The sequence below is a fragment of the Protopterus annectens genome, chromosome 9.part0 (genome assembly GCF_019279795.1).
Source record: "Protopterus annectens isolate FY-2018-M chromosome 9.part0, PAN1.0, whole genome shotgun sequence".
NCBI lineage: Eukaryota > Metazoa > Chordata > Ceratodontiformes > Protopteridae > Protopterus > Protopterus annectens.
The window spans coordinates 1,285,666,420-1,285,684,506 of record NC_056743.1 but is presented as its reverse complement, the minus strand read 5'-3'; the positions used below and the strand labels follow the sequence as shown (position 1 = coordinate 1,285,684,506).

At 40.6% G+C, this 18,087-nt stretch overlaps 1 protein-coding gene across 1 annotated transcript in view; it reads left to right on the top strand.

The window, feature by feature from the left end:
• Window positions 1–7,414: 7,414 nt before the first annotated feature.
• Window positions 7,415–18,087, top strand: part of PGAM2 (phosphoglycerate mutase 2) — a 33,933-nt gene continuing 23,260 nt past the window's right edge. Inside the window, exons 1-2 of the mRNA XM_044084225.1 lie at window positions 7,415–8,174; window positions 14,607–14,787. Coding sequence (XP_043940160.1) covers window positions 7,761–8,174; window positions 14,607–14,787 — 595 coding nt within the window. The 5' untranslated portion in view covers window positions 7,415–7,760. The remainder of the gene's footprint in view (window positions 8,175–14,606; window positions 14,788–18,087) is intronic.

Sequence of the window (18,087 nt, the reverse complement as noted above, 5' to 3'; positions counted from 1 at the left end):
ACTATAAGGGAAAACAATTCCTATCCTGAACATATAACTATTAAACATCTTTTATGGAAAATAGCTCTTATTATTATAAACTAACTACTTACTTACTATATTTATTTTATTTATTTAACATTATGTTCTATTACTTCTGTTTTTTTAATAAATATATATGGGTCCCCTTCAGAAACCCAAATGCTTACTTACCTGACTTTCAAAATAGCGAGATGAAAAGACCAATGACTTCCCGTAAACCAACTTTCCACTCCAGGTAAGTAACCGCTTGGCTATCCTGTTGAACTTTTCCCCTTACCCCCACGGTAGTATGATCTTGGAGTTGGTATATTTAGTTGGGGGGATGGTGGGTTTGGTTTTCTTCGGTTTATGTTTTTGTTTAGAATGGCCAAGTGATTACTTACCTGGCGTGGTAAGTTGGTGTTCCAGGATGTCGGGGTGCTGGTGCTGCTTTTGTTCTTGCAAAGTAGACCCATATAAAGTAGTGCAGGTTCTGGGTGCACTGCTGCAGCATTCTAGAACACAAAAAGGGCTGCACACACATCCAAAAGTGTCAAAGTGTAAAGTCTGGTCCAGTCCTTATATTAAATCCTGACAATCAAGGGCAAAACTCCCTCATGGCTGTCACCCTTCCATCCCAACAATGAAAACAGCTACATGCCATAACGAGGAACAACTTGCAGAATGTGGATACCCACTATCACCTTACTAGAAACTCCAAGTACAAACACTATACATATGGTTAAACTGTGTGAGCTTACATGCATATTGGAGCACGTGATGAATTAATTACTCATTACTGAAAGACTCAAAGCCTACACCTTTACAAGTCCCACACTACCTGACAGTGCTCTGTGCCCCAGTATCAAGAAAAAAGGTGGCATTACAATTCACCATGACTCACAGAACTGCAATGATTCATGCCATTGATCCATGCTACCAAGTGTATTCACACAAATCCTTGATGAACAACTGCCCCTACACAGGGCTACTGCTCCTGCCAAGCAACTCATAAAACAACACAATAAGCCAAGCAGAAAAAGGAAGGAAAGATGATTAAGCCAAACCTGGATCAACAATAAGGCAATAAATCACAACATTTACAGTCTTAACCAGGTTACTACCTGGATGGTCACAGACAGATGGCTTCTTTCCCACAGTGGTGAATCTTTATCCACTGACCTCCATTCTTATGAGTCCCTGCTGAAATCACTCCTCGTGTCAGTGAGGTGACTTTATAATGACTTCTTAAGCCCCATACCCTTGACTCAACTTGAGGACAATGGAGCTTAGGGGTAAACCATCTTTAGTGTAAATAACTCAGTACACACATTCCTGTATCTAGGATTATGGCTAGATTCCACCGCCACTTATTGTACCTATCAGGGCTCTCTGAATACCAAATTTATCACACTACTCAAACTGACAATTACATTCAAATGTCTTAATTCACAAAGCATATATTTCTCTTGGAAAAAGGAGTAAGTTTGCAAATCAAGTATGCCTAAACTGGTGCAGCTGTTGTTTTAGCCCAAGAAATAAGGCTGGACATCATGTAACAACATACTATTTCATACTTGTATCACCATTTAGGGAACACCACTTTCTTTCATTTTTATATATATATATATATATATATATGGTTCTACCTGACTTCGTCGACAGCGCAGAAGACCGACAAGAATTGTGACCAGAGAAGATCAACGAAAGAAGACCGACGCGAATCGCGAGTGGCAGAACATCGACAATGCAGAAGAAAGGCTGTGTGAGTATGCGGTGACGACGTTAGTTAGCAGGCAGGTAAGTGTGGAGATTGACGGTCTGTGGGGATAGGGTGGGTTAGGACCTTAGGGTTAGGTAAGGTTTAGTGTGGGCTTGTAAGGATTTTGGTGTGCTTGTGTTGTGTGTGTGGTTTGTGGAATGGGGATGTGTTTTGTTTTAATTGTTATTGTGGTGTGTGCAGTAATATGTGGTGTCGGTGATGTGGTTGTCGGTGTTGTGTGGTTTCGACTATGTCAGGTAGAACCATATATATATATATATATATATATATATATGTATGACAAAAATGAATGTTCATATCTTTTTTGAACCATTTAAATGACTTGTGTTATAATTTGTGTTATAATTTTAAATCTCTTCTTCAGAAGCCACTGTCACATTTTAGATCACTGATTAGTTTTCCAGACCTACTATAACTCCTGTTTTCTTTACTTTCCTCTCAACATTCATTGGCTGTACCTTTCTGTAAATCTGTCTCTGTAACTAAACATTCTCAGTCTTTTTGCCTGAACAGAAGTCTTTCCTTGTATATGTATTTCTTCCTGCAAATCACCAGTTCCCAACACAGGTCTATATTCATTTGCTGAATGGCTATTCAGCAAATACCCATTTGTCAAACACCTATTCAGCGAAGTTGCTCTTCACTGAATGGCAAATTTTAACTAGGCAAACCAGCATTTGGCCACCATCTGGAATTTGCCCTTTTCATCACTGTAGTGCAATCTCAAGAGTTGGTATATTTAGTGTGGGGGGGGGGGGTGCAGTCCCCCTCTATGGCAGGTTTTACATTTTATTTTATTTTTTTTGCAGTTGCTTGGTTGACCAACCACTTGTCTGCCCTACTTAAAATTTCCCATTTGATGAAGAGCGACTTCACTGAATAGGTGTTCGATGAATGGCTATTCGCTGAATAGCCATTCGACGAAGTGATATAGACCCTTCCAACACAACACTCAAATGTAATCTCTAAATCTGTTTATGAATGCTTCCCTGCATGTATGTTTTCCTTTATGGCACCTTTGTCATACAAAGTTAATATGGTTGCTGAGCTTCTTCTTTCTGGATTTTCGTTGTCATATTTAATATATTAATCGAATGTTATCTGCACTCATAATATCCTGCCTTGCATTCTATATATCTTTGTTCTTGTTGCACCTACCTTGTGACTGAAAATTTCCCTGGAGGATTAGGCTATTTACTTAGTTAATTTAACAACTAAACAAATTGATAGATTTGAGACATATAGCTGCATTACATAATAACTTTAACGCAGGAAGGAAATATTTTTGAAAAAGAGTGATAAAGCAAAGTGATTCAGCTCACTGTTGCATGGACAAGCTAGTCTGCCTGTGCAGGCTGCTGGAAGCCTGGTTATAACAAAAACCTTCAGAGGGCTGGCAAGAAAATGTTGGGGGAAATAGAATCAAAGGACTGAAAAGCTAAGGGCCAAGCTATCTCCCTTTCCTCAGGAGGATGTCAGATCTGGCATACCAACAGCAGCTATTAGTGGATACTGTATAAGCTGCAGTAATGCCTGCTGCTAAGCAAATTGGCACAGTGATCAGGAGTAGGTGCATAGGAACATGTGTGCATCATGTCTCCATGATACACTGGTTACATGTGACACCAAAAATTCACTTGTGTCTTTTTCATGATAATAATGCTATGAACTCTTGCTGCCTTTCTGTACTGCTGAGCTCAGAGTACATCTAGTTTATCAATGTGGAACTTTCTTTCATTTTATCAAGGGACTTACTCATAAAGCACTTGCTGTATTCCATTATTGTCAGTGAAATAGGAGACAGCATGCTCATTTTGGTTGTATTTATGGCACTGCACTTTTGTTTCTGTTTTTACCGAGTCTGAAGTTGTACAACTTCATAGACTGGGTAAGCAGCTGTTAATTTAAAATGAGTGTTCTCCATTCTCTAAGGCAGTGCAACTTCAATGTGAAAAAAATATATGTTGTAGGGGTGTGTGAAATAACTTCTGACATTGGTGTGCAGAGACAATAGTACTGTTTGGTTGTTTTGAGGTTTTATAGGATCATAGGATCATAGGATCATAGGACATTACTAGTCTAATGGCCCTGGGTCCCTTACAAGGCTAGCCAAGAGTTTATCCTCAAAAGGAAACCTCAGTCAGCACCTGTCACCCCTGTCAATGAGGGACACAGGTGGAATCCCTGGGACAAATTTGTGGTTTTCTATCCACTCGTCAAGGTTGTCCTTAAGGAGGGTCAGTGAGGTGCTCATGTATGGGAAGTCGATTCCAGAGACAGGGCAGCCTCTGGGAGACAAATCTGTCTCTCCAGGATTTTTTGTTGATGTTGAATATTAGATTCAGGCCTTTTGAGTGAGTAATGCGTGAGGAGTTAGACTTATGGACATGGAGCATCTCTAGTAGGGAAGGGTCTGAGATTGCCTTGTAAGTGATACACAGATCACCCTGAGCAATCTGTATGATACCAAATAGAGTGATAGTGATTTGAGCCTGTCCACATAGGACAGGTGTTGGAGGCCATGGATTCTCTTTGTGAGGTATTTCAGTGGCCTTTCCAGTTGATGCAAATGTTTGGAGAGGTACATACCAAACAGGGCATTATACTCAATTACTGGTCTAATGAGGGAGGAGTTAGAGAGTTAAAAACTTACTTTTTTCTGGATGCAATCCCTTTACTTATGAGATGACCAAGTAAAGGTTTTTCTGACCACTGCCGCTACATGATGGTTGAATGTGAGGTTGTTTTCAACCTGAGCGCCCAGGTTTCTCACCACGGGTTGTGTGCTTAGGGGGTTGCCGTTGATGTGATAATCAGAGGGGCCGTGTTTTTGCCGAATGGTATGATAATACATTTTTTTGCATTTAGCTTGAGGCCATGACTTTGGCACTTGTCATTAGTTGTTGTGAGACCCTCTTGCAGTATGTTAACATCATTTGGGGAGTCAATGACAGCGCCAATTTACAGTCATCAGCAAACTTGTTCAGCCACAGGCCTTTTGTCTTTGCCTGGACCTGTGAGAAGTAGATGCAAACAGTAGGGGTCCCAGGACAGATCCCTGGGGAACTTCACTAGTGACAGGTCTGCTATCAGAGGTGGAGGTGTCTATTTTGACTTTGAGGGTCCTGTTGGTGAGCCAGTTGGCCACCCTCCTGATGGGATAGGGACTTACACAAAGTTGTGTTAGCTTTTTGATGATGCCAAGTTGGGGATTGCATCAAAGGCCTTGGATAAGTCAAGGTAAGCTGTATGCACTGACTTTCCCTCATCCAGAGCCTTGGTGACAGTCTCAAAGAAGTCAACCAGGTTCAACAGGCAAGATTTGCCCTTGACGAATCCGAAGTGGGTGGGGTCAAGTGCTTAGAGATTGCCTATGTTCTTGTTTATGAGATCCATAATAATATGGTCCATGGCTTTACAGATCAGACCTGTCAAACTAATGGGGCAATAGTTTCTAGGGACAGTAGTGGCACCCACTTGGTGCAAGGGGACGACAGTGGCAGTTCTCCACTCTGCTGGAATGAAGCCTGTACGTAGGCTGTGGTTGAATAAGGTGCTCACTGGCAAAGCCAGTTCTTGTTGGAGATGGTGCAGAATACAGCCTGGGATACTATCAAGTCCCAAGGAAGCTGTGTTCCCTGTCTTGGATAGGGCCTTTAACATTTGATATGTGGAGATGTGAGGTGCAGGACAAGTATTGGGGATGTGGAAACAGCCTTTGGGGGGGATAGGGGGGTGAAGTCTGCACTGAACCTATGTGGTAGCAGGTTAGCTAAGTCAACAGGATCAGTGTAAGTGATACTGTTAAGTATTAATTCGGAACAAACCTGGGCGTTGCCATGGAGGTTCCTGATGTAACTGAAGAAGGCTTTGTGGTTTCCCTTTGTATCAGATGCTAGTCTCAATTCATAACTGGCTTTGGATGCTTTCACTAGTGATCTAATTTGCTTGTTGAGGCTAAGAAGGGAGATTTTTCAATTTGGAATATGTTCCCTTTTTACCCTTGAACAACAATTTCTTCCTTTTGTTGTAAAGCCTGTTATTAGAGGATGTCCACCAAACAGATTTGTATTTCCTTGTGGAGCAGGTTTTAGTTCTGTTGGGTATGGTTGAGTCCATGCATTTGTACAGGTGCTTGAATACTGCATTGGTGTACTGTTCAGCATAGTTGTCTGCATCCTGTGAGGGGGGGGGGTGGTTTGAAGCTACAGATACTGTCCCTTAGGAGGTTGTAGTCAGCTTTTGAGAAGTTTTTTAGCTTGATTACAGTTTGGGGGGGGTTGGGGGGGATAGAAATTTCCAATGAGATAGTCCGATGATCTGATCTCACCAGGGAAGAACATACTATGGGAGTGGTGCAGCGGTCAACCGTGTTGGTGAGAACCAATTCCAGGATATATTTATAATTCTGTTTTAGGTACCAGCAGGTTGCGGTATTGCTTCAATCAGTTATATATGGGTTGGTGTTCATTTTGTTGCGTTAGTGTATATCTGTTCTGTGTTAGTTTTTCAATTTTTCTGTTTTAGAAACTTTTTTTTTTTTTTTTTTTCAAAATATATTGGAGATAGACCCTTAGCCCTGTTGCCATTTGTTAAAATTTCATTTCTCCCCAAGAAGTTCCACCCACTAAATCTTTAATTTTCATAGCTAGGGTCTATATGGTCACTCAAGCCTCCTGCATAGTAAAACCCATGAACATAAATAAGTGCTTAAAGGGGACCAAGCTGAGAAGAAATAATAGGTTAAAGAAATGAATGCATGCCATAATTAGAAGAAAAGCTGTAGTGGTTGGTGGGCAGTGGGACTATTGACAAGAGTGGATTAAAAAACACTGTTTTGAAAGATGTGGCAAGAAAGATACTCTTTTTACAAAGTGATGAAATGCTTTATGACCTCCAAGCACAAGTGAAGGGACAAAATTAGCAAGTGGAGCGACAAAATTAGCAAGTGGAGCAAATAATAGTGACTATATATTAACTATTTAGGGTGACTACATATTCAGCTTTGCTTAAGGGCTAGGTAGGCTAGAATTCAGTGGATCTATTTAATCAGCTGAAATATTTCAAATGGCTTTTGAACATAAATTTCTGTGCTGTTTTAAAAACAGAAATGATTCATCCAGCCACTTAAACTTTATAAAGCCTTCCTGCTTGCCTGCCTAGATTAAACTGCCTTCCAGTGAACAAGAATAGGTAACAGGTGAGCAACAATATAAGCAGTTAATCCCACCTGTTTGAGTTCCCTGGTTTTGGTGTGGGAACCCTTGTCTCTTTGTATTGATGGCTCAGGCTGATTCTCTGTGTTGTATTTCAGCTCTGTTTGACACTGCTTACAGTTTTAAAAATTTCTCTTTCAGCAAGCAGCCTTTTTAATGTTTGTAACACCTGTAATGTAAAAAGCACTGCTTATGTTCTTTCTGAACTTGTCCTAATATTTTCATTCACAGGGTTGCATGTGAAGGGAATGTAAGACACACTAGTGTGCTCTATTTTAAGTTGGGCACGTTTGTTCTTTAACATAAAGTCTGACACCTGTTGCTATTTCTTTGCTGTGTACTTCATGCCCCGCCCCCAATTAATGGCTGGATTTCTTTCTGTCAGTTTCTTTTAGCTCAGACACCAGCTGTTTAAATAGGAGTGGTCTAGCTTAAAACTAGAGAGAGGGTATGGAAAGACCATCAGTGACCTTGCAGAGAAGAGACAGAGAGTAAGAGACGACTGCGGAGATAGAGACCTTCAGCAACTGAATTTTGACACATTTAAAAGTAGGGAAATCAAGAAAAAAAAGCAGGTAGTACAAAGGCGGAAGTAATAATTTGCATAGCAGCACATTTTAAAAAGTTTTAAGTGTAAAGGTACCAGGTGTCTTTTTCATCAATCTCTGCAGTCCTGAAAATACAGAAAGGGTTGTAGTTAACTCCTTGGTGTCTTTACTGCTGCTGTTCTCGAACTCTCTAGTTTCTGCAACTTGCTAACGATGCCCACTCATCGCCTGGTGATTGTGAGGCATGGGGAAAGCACCTGGAACCAAGAGAACCGTTTCTGTGGTTGGTTTGATGCTGACTTGAGTGAGAAGGGTCTGGAAGAAGCCAAACGTGGAGCCCAGGCAGTAAAAGAAGCTGGATTCCAGTTTGACTACTGTTACACTTCTGTCCTGAAAAGGGCTATTCGAACCCTCTGGCTGATATTGGATGAGATTGATCAGATGTGGCTGCCAGTGGTGCGAAGCTGGCGCCTGAATGAGCGTCACTATGGTGGACTGACTGGACTCAATAAAGCGGAGACGGCTGCCAAGCATGGTGAGGAGCAAGTGAAAATTTGGAGGCGATCATATGATATCCCACCCCCACCCATGGATGCAGATCATCCTCTGTACCAAGTTATTAGCAAGGTGAGTTGTTTCAGTCTATTGGAATCCCACTACAGTAGGCATGTAAAGTATACCACTAATAAGTCTGTCACCCTGCACATGTTAGTAGCACAGGCATTGCCCTAAATTCCTTTTAGACCTAGCTGGCTTTCTAGTATCCTAACCTAGCACATCTTTGCTTTAGGACATCACACTTAATGTAGGTTGTGGGTGGTTAGGACATCGCACTTAATGTAGGTTGTGGGTGGGGGACTAATCAGTGGAGATACCTATTAAAGTATATTCAGTCTGATCACATTAGTTTGTGTTATCAAAACCTGGGTTTCCGGGCAGGAGCTCTCTAGGTTTGTGTCACCATTGCTGTGACAAACTGCACTATATGGGGAGCAATATATTGCTGAAAAGAGGTTCATGTTGGAAGCTGGGGATTGCTTTTCAGACTAACATCAATTCTGCTTATGAGAGGTTAGTTCGACATGTTGAGTATAACGTACAGCTTGCTGTCTCATATGTGTATATAGAAGACTTTGACTTTAAAATTTGGTAAAGCTTGCAGGGTTTGCCAGCAGGCCTCTTTATTCTTTTAGACTGGTAGAGAGGTAAGTGGAAAAGCCAAACTTTTCCAGCTGACCTGCACTTTTTGTATGGGGCAGTCATGGTTGTCTCTTATGCTCTGAGATTCTCATTTCGGGTCTACACGATGACCAAAACGTCTGATAATGAAATCATGTATAGATATTCTTGTGTAATATGTTGAACACCTGGTTACGGTTACTAGAAGAGGGAGTGCCAAAGGCCACCTTTTTGTTGCACTGTAGCACCTTGATTTTCAGTAGTACTGCTCATGGGATTTATAGCTGAGTCGGTAGAACTGAGAGAGATGAGATGAGATTTTAAAACTGATATATACTCTCTATACAGACAGACAAACGCACACACAAATATATGTATGCATATAAATTACCTTGTGATGCAGTTTTACAAAGGTTTGAGTATTGTCATCACAAGCAGCTGCTGAGACGGCTTGTACATTGTGAACCTGTGTTGTAGAAAGTGTTTTGGGCATCTGTAGTATCGATATTTTGTTTATTGTAGAGTTAAAGATGGCTTGCAAATTCAAGAATGCATGAAGTAGACCTGATTCCTTTATTAGCAAGTAGAAGGAAATAGGACATTAGCAAGTAGTTCAGCTTGTATGAGCAAACTGTGTGTCTAAGCTGACTGCTATGCAGATCTGTGCCTCCCTCATCTAAACTCATCACAACGTATCTCCACTTCAGAGTGATTATATATCATGGCACCCAAACTACAAAAGTACTATAGAGTAATTAAGTGATAGGTGAGACACAAGGTGTGCATTCGGAAGCTTCATTCCCTAGCCTCACACTACCGAATTTTTGGAGTTCTGCCCACCCATGGTGCCTTACATTGCACATTTTCTGTTCTTCCTGTCCATTTCCCTCTTGGTACAGTACCACAACTTGTGAAGCAACCCTGCCTAGATCCTTGCAGCTGCTGTCACTCTAAGAGGATCTCTTACCTGCTGAGCATGTAGAGGTGCTATGGTGGGCTAATGCACCTTCACAAGGCTAGTATTCATAAGGGACTTCAATCACCATACACCTAAAGCCCTCAGGGTGTCGGTGGTATGTAGAAATCTCCTAAACCTTCTATTTAAGAAAAAGCACTAGCTGCTTCATTTTCAGTTTTGCTAGTGCTCTGGTCTCTGTACTGAACCTGGATCACTGGGGCTGTGATCAAACTGACCCATACCTCTCAACTGTTCAGGATTTCACAGAATGTCTAGATTTTTACGTCGCATTTTTAGTCCGTTCTCGTGCTCTGAGGACTGAAGGTACTAAATGACATACAGTTTCAGACTTCATATCCTTCAGAAAATGCATGCTAACTCAATCCTGTTATTCTAGCAAAGTTGTAAGTTTATAAAAGCGATATTTAAAATCTGATCTGAGGACTGAAGGTACTAAATGACATACACGGAGTTTCAGACTTCATATCCTTCAGAAAATGCATGCTAACTCAATCCTGTTATTCTAGTTTATAAAAGCGATATTTAAAATCTGTTCCTATTTTTGGGCCTTTGTCCCCCCCCCCCCCCCATTATTTCAGGCTTTGTCCAAATTTCTTGCTCTTAAGTAGGTGAGAGGTATGGCGCTGCCTTCTGCCTTAAGCCAGCCTTGGAAGCAAGTGACTCTCTGGATTAGAGAACACTTTTTATATTATACACTTTACGGTTATTTGCTAAGTTTTTAAATGGTGCCCACATTAATGTTATAGAACTGCTGTGACAGTTACGCAACCACTGCACATTTCACTTTACTGAAGTAGTAAGATTTCAGGTCAAGTCTGGGATGTGTTCATACATTTTGGAAAGTCATAAATCAAATGGGTAATGCATTTAACAAGGCCGTTCTCTTGCTGAGCAACTGAATGCATCATGTGCACTGTTAGTACAGAAAAAAGGAAATGCAAAAGTCAAGAAAAAAGATGTCAAACTAGGTCCCACCCCCTTATCAGGAAGAGGTCACTAGTGTTATTGCTTAGACTTGGGAGTCTCAACGAGAAGCTTCAACCCCTTGAAGCACTTCTCACTCTCCAGGGTGAGAACATCTGTGCAGTTACGGAGACCTTGTCTAAAGCCATGGAATTGCACCCTGGCAGTACAAGGCTATAAAGACTTCCATACATTTAGACTAGCTACTGCAGACGAAGGGACAAGAGGCGGAGGTGTATCGATCTACATTAAAAGTAAGCACACGCCAAGATTCCTCAAACAATGACATGACTGAACTACTCAATGTCCAACTAACCTTAGGGTAAGTTACATAGTATAGCCTTGTTAGCTATAGGCCCCTGTCTATGACCTAGGATAACTATACCACTTTACTGGAGTCACTCACAATTCAGCCCAACAACATATTCATGGGGGATTTCAACTATCCCACCATAAACTGAGATGCATACATGCACAACCACTAACATGCAGGCTCAAAGATTCTTGGATTTTGTCAATGCAAACACCTCTGATAAGTGGTAACCCTTGAAATAAATATTAAGCTTGAACTTATGGTAAACCCCCCAAACCTTTAAGAACTTTTCCAAGGCAAACTACCTGCTATTAAGTGAAGGTATAGCTAAATTCCAAGCCACCAGCTTCAGAGAACAAAGTGGTTTATGTAGAAGGGTTTACAGAAATCTGTAGAAGCATGTAAATAACTGTATATAAATCCATTCTAAACCAAAATAAAGTTAGGACAAACTCCAAAACCAAACCCCCTTGGTGGACCCCCAGTATAAATAGGTTGTACAATAAAATAATGAAAATCCTGTCCAAAAATAGGAAGGCCTGTACCCAAATTTCCCTCCAGGAAATATTTTCTACCATTCTCCCCCAACTATCACTAAAGAACAGGTCCTCACTGTATTTCCAGAGCTAAAATATCAGTGGACCCTGATAATATCTCTGGATGCCTCCTGAATAGCTTGAAACATGATCTGTCAGGTTTACTAGAATCTCTATTCAATTTCAGCCAGCAGATGGGCTTCATCCTTGGGGAAATGCAGGACTTCAACTGTCATCCCTCTACTCAAAGGTGGACCATGAACAGATCTATAAATTTGACTAGTCATTTTTTTTTTATGCAAGGCCACGGAAAGAATTATTGTGATCCTAATAAACTTAAGACCTAGGAAATCTTCAAATATTGGACTCATCCCAGTTTGGTTTCATCAAAGACAGGTCATGCCTACTAAACTTGGTGGACTTATCTCCATTGTTGAGAATAAAACGGTACACACTGTCTACCTTGACCTAGCAAAGGCATTTGACACAATACCTTACTCTGGTATTGGACAAACTTCATAAATCCTATGTCATCCAATGGATAGCCAAATTGGTCACTGATGGGGCACATGAAGTTAGTGGGGGAATCTGCCAAGCAGCCTGTTACTAGTGGTGTCCCACAGGGCTCCATACTGGGAACACTCCTGTTTGGAATAGACTTCTCTGAAGTAGAGGCAAATGTAGAGGGCCCTTTGACTGACTAAATTTGCAACTGCAAGCTGGGTGGAATTATTGATTCTGAAAAGATGTAGACATCTCCAGTATCTGAAACAGACAAATACATAAGATGACAGAACCATGGCCTGCCTAAAACTCAATGCAAAAAAAAAAAAAAAAACATAATTATGCTCTAAGACTGCCCCAACAAATTACAACATTGATAACACACTGCTAAGAGTAGACCCAGTGGTAAGGGGACTTGGGAACTCAGGTTGACAGTAACCTGAAGTTTGATCACCATGTATCTAAAGTAGTGAAAAAATGTGGCACAACTTGTATGTAAGGGCATGGCATTAAGATCTTGGGAGATCATAGTCCCCCCTACACTCAGCCCTCATTACTCCAATAATGGAGCACAATGAACCCTTCAGCATCTACCTAAATAGACATTTGCAACAATTGGAATGGCCACAGAGGTTCCTCACTAAAAGACTATAGGGTGTAAATAACATGTCCTATATGGACTGCTTCAAAGTCCTTGCCCCTGTAATTGTGTCCTACAGACTACTGGGGGATGATCTATGCCTAACCTACGAGGCATTCTCTGATCCAGCATTGATGTATCTGCGGCACATTTGCAAAACAAACGGCACTAGAATTACCCGATCCAAGCCTAGTCTGTTAACATAAACAAAACCTGTTTCAGGGCTAAGAATGTGTTCAGATTACCCCTTATTTGGAAGACTCCCCATTCATTTGAAACTGCTCTACCCTAAACCTATTCAAACACAATTTGGGCCAATGGATGAGGAATTAAATTCACCTGTGGCTTGTCACCCATGGCCCTTATGGACAAGGGCAGTCTGTAGATGTCCTAGGTCACCAGCATATACCAAAGCTATTCTAGCCCATGGGCATTGATAGTTGGGAAATTTGGGGCATGAATGGCTAGGCTGAAAAAGGCTCTAAGGCCACTAGCCTAGTAGCCTCCTGTGATCATTATGCAAACAGTTCTCTTTAGCTTCATCCATCTTGCAATTTAATACTAAAAGTATGAGAAACCTCAAAATTAACCCATGAGGTGAACATATCAACAGCATCTCATTAACCATTATTTTTAAGTCCTTTTTTTACAAGATTCACTAGGGGTAGGCTAATGCTGAAGCTCTGGTGTGGGCAGCATTAGTGGATACTGAGAGACATGAGACTGCTGACATCCACAGGCATGTTTGTGGGAAATAGCAAGCCCACATCAAGTAAATGATTTAATGTCTAAGGTATAGTGCTGAATTTAATTCTTTTTTTTTTTTTTTTTTTCCTGATATATTTTGAATCACTAAGAGGCAGCAAAATTCACATCCACCGTGGTGGCCTAATGGCTCAAAAGAAAGGTACATGTCTGTGCCGTCAGCACTTTTAATTTGGGAGAATAACTCTCCCTGATAAGTGGAAAAGAAGCTGAAATCAAGCCAGGTATGGGCAGTATGCTAAGCCCTTTCTCAACTAATTGTATTCTGAGAAATACTGCCAGGTTTGCCTGTAGTCTTTTCGTAAATGTCCTATGTAATTAAAATGACAGTAATATTTACTTCCATTGTTTGGTCCAGTAGCACTGAAACAAGATGTCCAGCTCTGCTGATGTTGCTCAAGTTCAGGAGGAATCTTTGGTGGTTGGGACTTGGCCATAAAGGACAATATTGAGAGGACTGCTGTCATACAGAGGAAGAAATGGGGCCGCCCTTGACATGCCCCTACCACCACCATGGTGTAAATTGAAAGCAAATTAATGCTGTTGCAGAAACATTTAAGGCAGAGAATGATTAATGTAGCCAGCACACACATCAGCAGCTGCCTGTAGACTGTGTGAAAAATGTTGTCCTTAATAATCACCACTACAAACACTGACCCATGTAGGCTGCCTTGATGCATATGTAGAATGAGACATGGTGTCCATTACTCCTGTCTGTTTTCAGTTGGGATTAAACTAAAACACTGATTAGTTAGCTACCAAGATTAATCCCACATAGTCAAAAACCTTTTTACAGAGGTAATAGTGATAGAAAGGCTCTGCAATAAATCTACAAATTACATCGGCTCTACAATAAATCTACAGTTTACATCTGGAGATGGTATTTTAAGGTAACGGCAGTCTAAGGACTGGCAGTCCAAAATGAGCATAAAAAATGGTTTATGAATCACTTTAGATGCTAAGTGGGTGTAGAGCATAGGAAAATATTATTTCTTTATCTGTGTTTATATTTAGGTTTGGTGCACCATGACAACAAAATATTCAAAACAAATGGCAAAACCCAGAGCAACAGGTATGATGGGTAAACTGCTGTGTTCATAGTGGAATAATTGTAGCTTACTGTTGATAAAAAATACTATAAAACAACTTGTGATTAGAATGTCTTGTTTCTGTTTTTTAGGACAGACGCTATGAAGGGCTACAGTCTGGAGAACTTCCAAGCTGTGAGAGCTTGAAAGATACCATTGCTCGAGCATTGCCTTTCTGGAATGATGTGGTAGCACCACAAATCAAAGCTGGGAAGAGAGTGCTTATCGCAGCACATGGCAACAGTCTGCGTGGAGTTGTCAAACACCTGGAAGGTAAGTTGTTACTGAAGGGCTTCTTACCACTGAGCAAAAGATATTAGACAATTAGTGTGAAAATTGTGCAATATGACAAGTAAATCAAAACCAATCCCTACAGCATGGCCTGCTGTAAGGAATAACTGGCAGGAATGCTGTTTTGGCTATAAGTCACAACACCACACAGGTAGAACAGGAACCACCAAGAAGTAAACCACCACATTAGCGAAAGCAAATTTTGGATTTTTTTATAGTAGTTTGGTTCTTGCTCCTCCATCTTCTCGATATACCAGTCACAACAGACTGATCCTGTCTTGGTTATGTGGAAGTAATGGTCCATGCACCATGTTCACAGGGGGGGGAACTTTCTAAAACAAGCTGAACCAGAGATCCTTTACAATATGAAGACTTCATGTATCACTTTCAGAAAAAATAAATCTTTTCTTGAACATATGCTAAATTGACACTTGGAATGCTTTCATTATGCATATAAAATGGCATACTTGTAAATTAGACATTTTTGTGGCTTAGAGCCCCAATGTTTGTTTTTACACTGACCAGGCAGTATTTCAAAAGAGTTGCTCTCCGAGTCTGCCCTGACTTCTGGAAGATGTGCTCAGTATAAGTGACTTAACTTGGTGCAAGGCCTGTCTGTAAACAGGTTTACACCCTGAGATGCAGATAAAACCTGATTCTGTCAGATCCTGGAATTCCTGAGATCCTATTAATTTATCTAGTTCATACAAATGGACCTGATCCACACAGAAGCCTGAAGAAAGGATATATTTTCTAATACTGATATGCTCTTTACATTACTGTCCATTACTTTACAGAATTACTACTATGCAAGGCTATACCATCCTTTTTCTTAACATAGCATAACCTACACTCTACCTCTCTAGAATGTAGTTGATCTTTTGTGAGCTTACATAGTCCATTGCAAAGTTCCTACGGCATGTATTACCTACTTTCTCTTGACTTCGACTGAAAAACCTCCACTATGAATTTTCAAGACTGTGGCTCCTTTAAAATGTTTGCTTTGGTTGGGGGTGGGGGGGAGTGAGTGTCTCTGTCATGTTCTCTGGTTCGTGCACCACCATTTCCAAACAGTCTTCAAGTCTGTCTGTTTTAGCTGTTCTATTATCTGGCAAGTCCTCCCCAGTATGCAAGATAAACTCAGGGTGACAAAGGCTAAACTCTTGATGGTTAGGAAGAAAGGTACCTTCCATTGTGAAAATATATATATATATATATATATATATATATATATATATATATATATATATATATATATATATATATATATATTTTTTATGAAAGAACTACTTCTGACTAAACAGTGAAATGACCCTGTGACTTGAAACTGACCCATGTAATTGGAGAACAAAATAGTGCTCTATAAATGTGCAAACCCCCCCATTTTCCATCTTGACCGCCCAGCACTGGCCCACTTACCCCCCATTTCCATCCCATCTGTGGCCAGCACTGGCCCAGTAATAGGATGACCAGTATCCAAGTGCAATTTCCATTAAGAGCACACGGAGATCAGTCAGTCTGTGGATGATTTCTATCTCTTTCTCCAGATCCCCAATAAGACTTGGCACAGCTATAAGGTTGAGATCTCAGCTGAGTGGCCAAACCAAGATTTCCAGTACCCCTCTGTCCAACCAGTGCTTTATGTCCCTGCCCAAGTAGCTGCCATGCTCGTTGAGATTGTAGTGTGCTCACACTCCTGGGAAAGGCTGCCAGTTGTACTAGCTATACCTCCTTTTGCCCAAGCCCACTCTTATCGGCTACTTTAAGGCCCTTGTGCAATGTTACTATTAATCCAAATGGTAGTCGGACCAAGAGCAAGGCCATTTAGCAGTGGCCTGTACAGTGTCACCAAATAAATATGCAAGTACTCTAAATATCTCTAAACAGACCAGCCATCATTGAAAGGTTCTCTCTTGTTAAATTAATAGCAAATATTACTGATGGGTAGCTTGGATGACTATCCCTTTTTGTCACCTGACTTCAGTTCCCAGGCTACACCCCACTGCTGTAGCATCTAGGATCTATCTGAAAATACATAGCCTTCAGATGTTTGTGGTTGCTAGAAGACAATTTACAAAACAATGCAGAAGGGACCCTAGTTCTAGACATGTCTCAAACTATCTCTTATACAATCCTAACTAATTTCAACTATCCTGAAGTTTTGCAAGTTAATTGTTCTAGTTTCTACTGTTAAAGCATATACATTTGCACAAGTATAAGGTTTATATACATTTTCCTCTTCCAGTACACACTGTGGACACATCTTGAACCCTGTTCAACATATACTTCTATACCAGTAGCTTAAATGTAAGACAAGCATATGAATCCTGTTGATATTTGCAAATCGAATCAAAATTACTGGTAGTATCTCCTTCTGTCACACTTCTATGTAATCATATTAATATTCACAAATTGCCTAGAATTATTTACAAAATTCCAGCTGGCTGGGCTGGCAGTATTTCCCTTTGTCACACCACCCCTGCTACTTGTATATACCAGCTACAAAGTTGCACCATCACAGCAAAAAGGACGAATCTTGCTATACAAGCAAGTCAACCTTGTAAGGAAAAGCCTAGCAATGGCATGCTAGTGATTGATGCAATACCTGCGTGTCAGTTGTATTGTCGCATTGTCATTGCTGAGCTTAATTTGAAATCTTAACTTGAGGAAAACTGAGGAGATTTCAGATGAAGCCTTTTAAATATTAGCCATCACCTAACACCTGTATGCATGCTGGACTAGTGTGCACTACACTGCTTTATCAGGAGGGCATTTTGAAATGCCTGGGGACAGCATTTTTTTCTAGTAAAGAAGAATTGCTAACAGATTTGTATCATCTGTCGTACATATTCTCAAATCATAATATCTACACTCTATATAAAACATCCAAGGTTCCCAAGGCTTACTTTGCAAATGTCAGGAAAATATGGTACAACTTTTTTTTTTTTTTTTTTTCTCCTTAATGAAACATGGCCTATGCATGACCTGTTTAGCAGTAGTGCACGCTATACTAACTTTGTGTATAATGGTGCAACAGTTAGGATCGTTGCCTCACAGTAATTGGTTCTCTATTTTATTTCCTGGGTGGGGTACCTTCTCTGTGGAGTTTGCATATTCTTCCTATGTGCTGAGTGGGCTAGAAGCTCAAGCTTCCTCCTACACCTGGATAGGCAAATGGGTGATGGCTTAAATTTCCTGTGTGTGTCCTATGACAACATTTTCCATTGAAACCTGTATTACTCCCACTGTTTCTCAGGATTATCTCCTTGTAACCCTAAACTG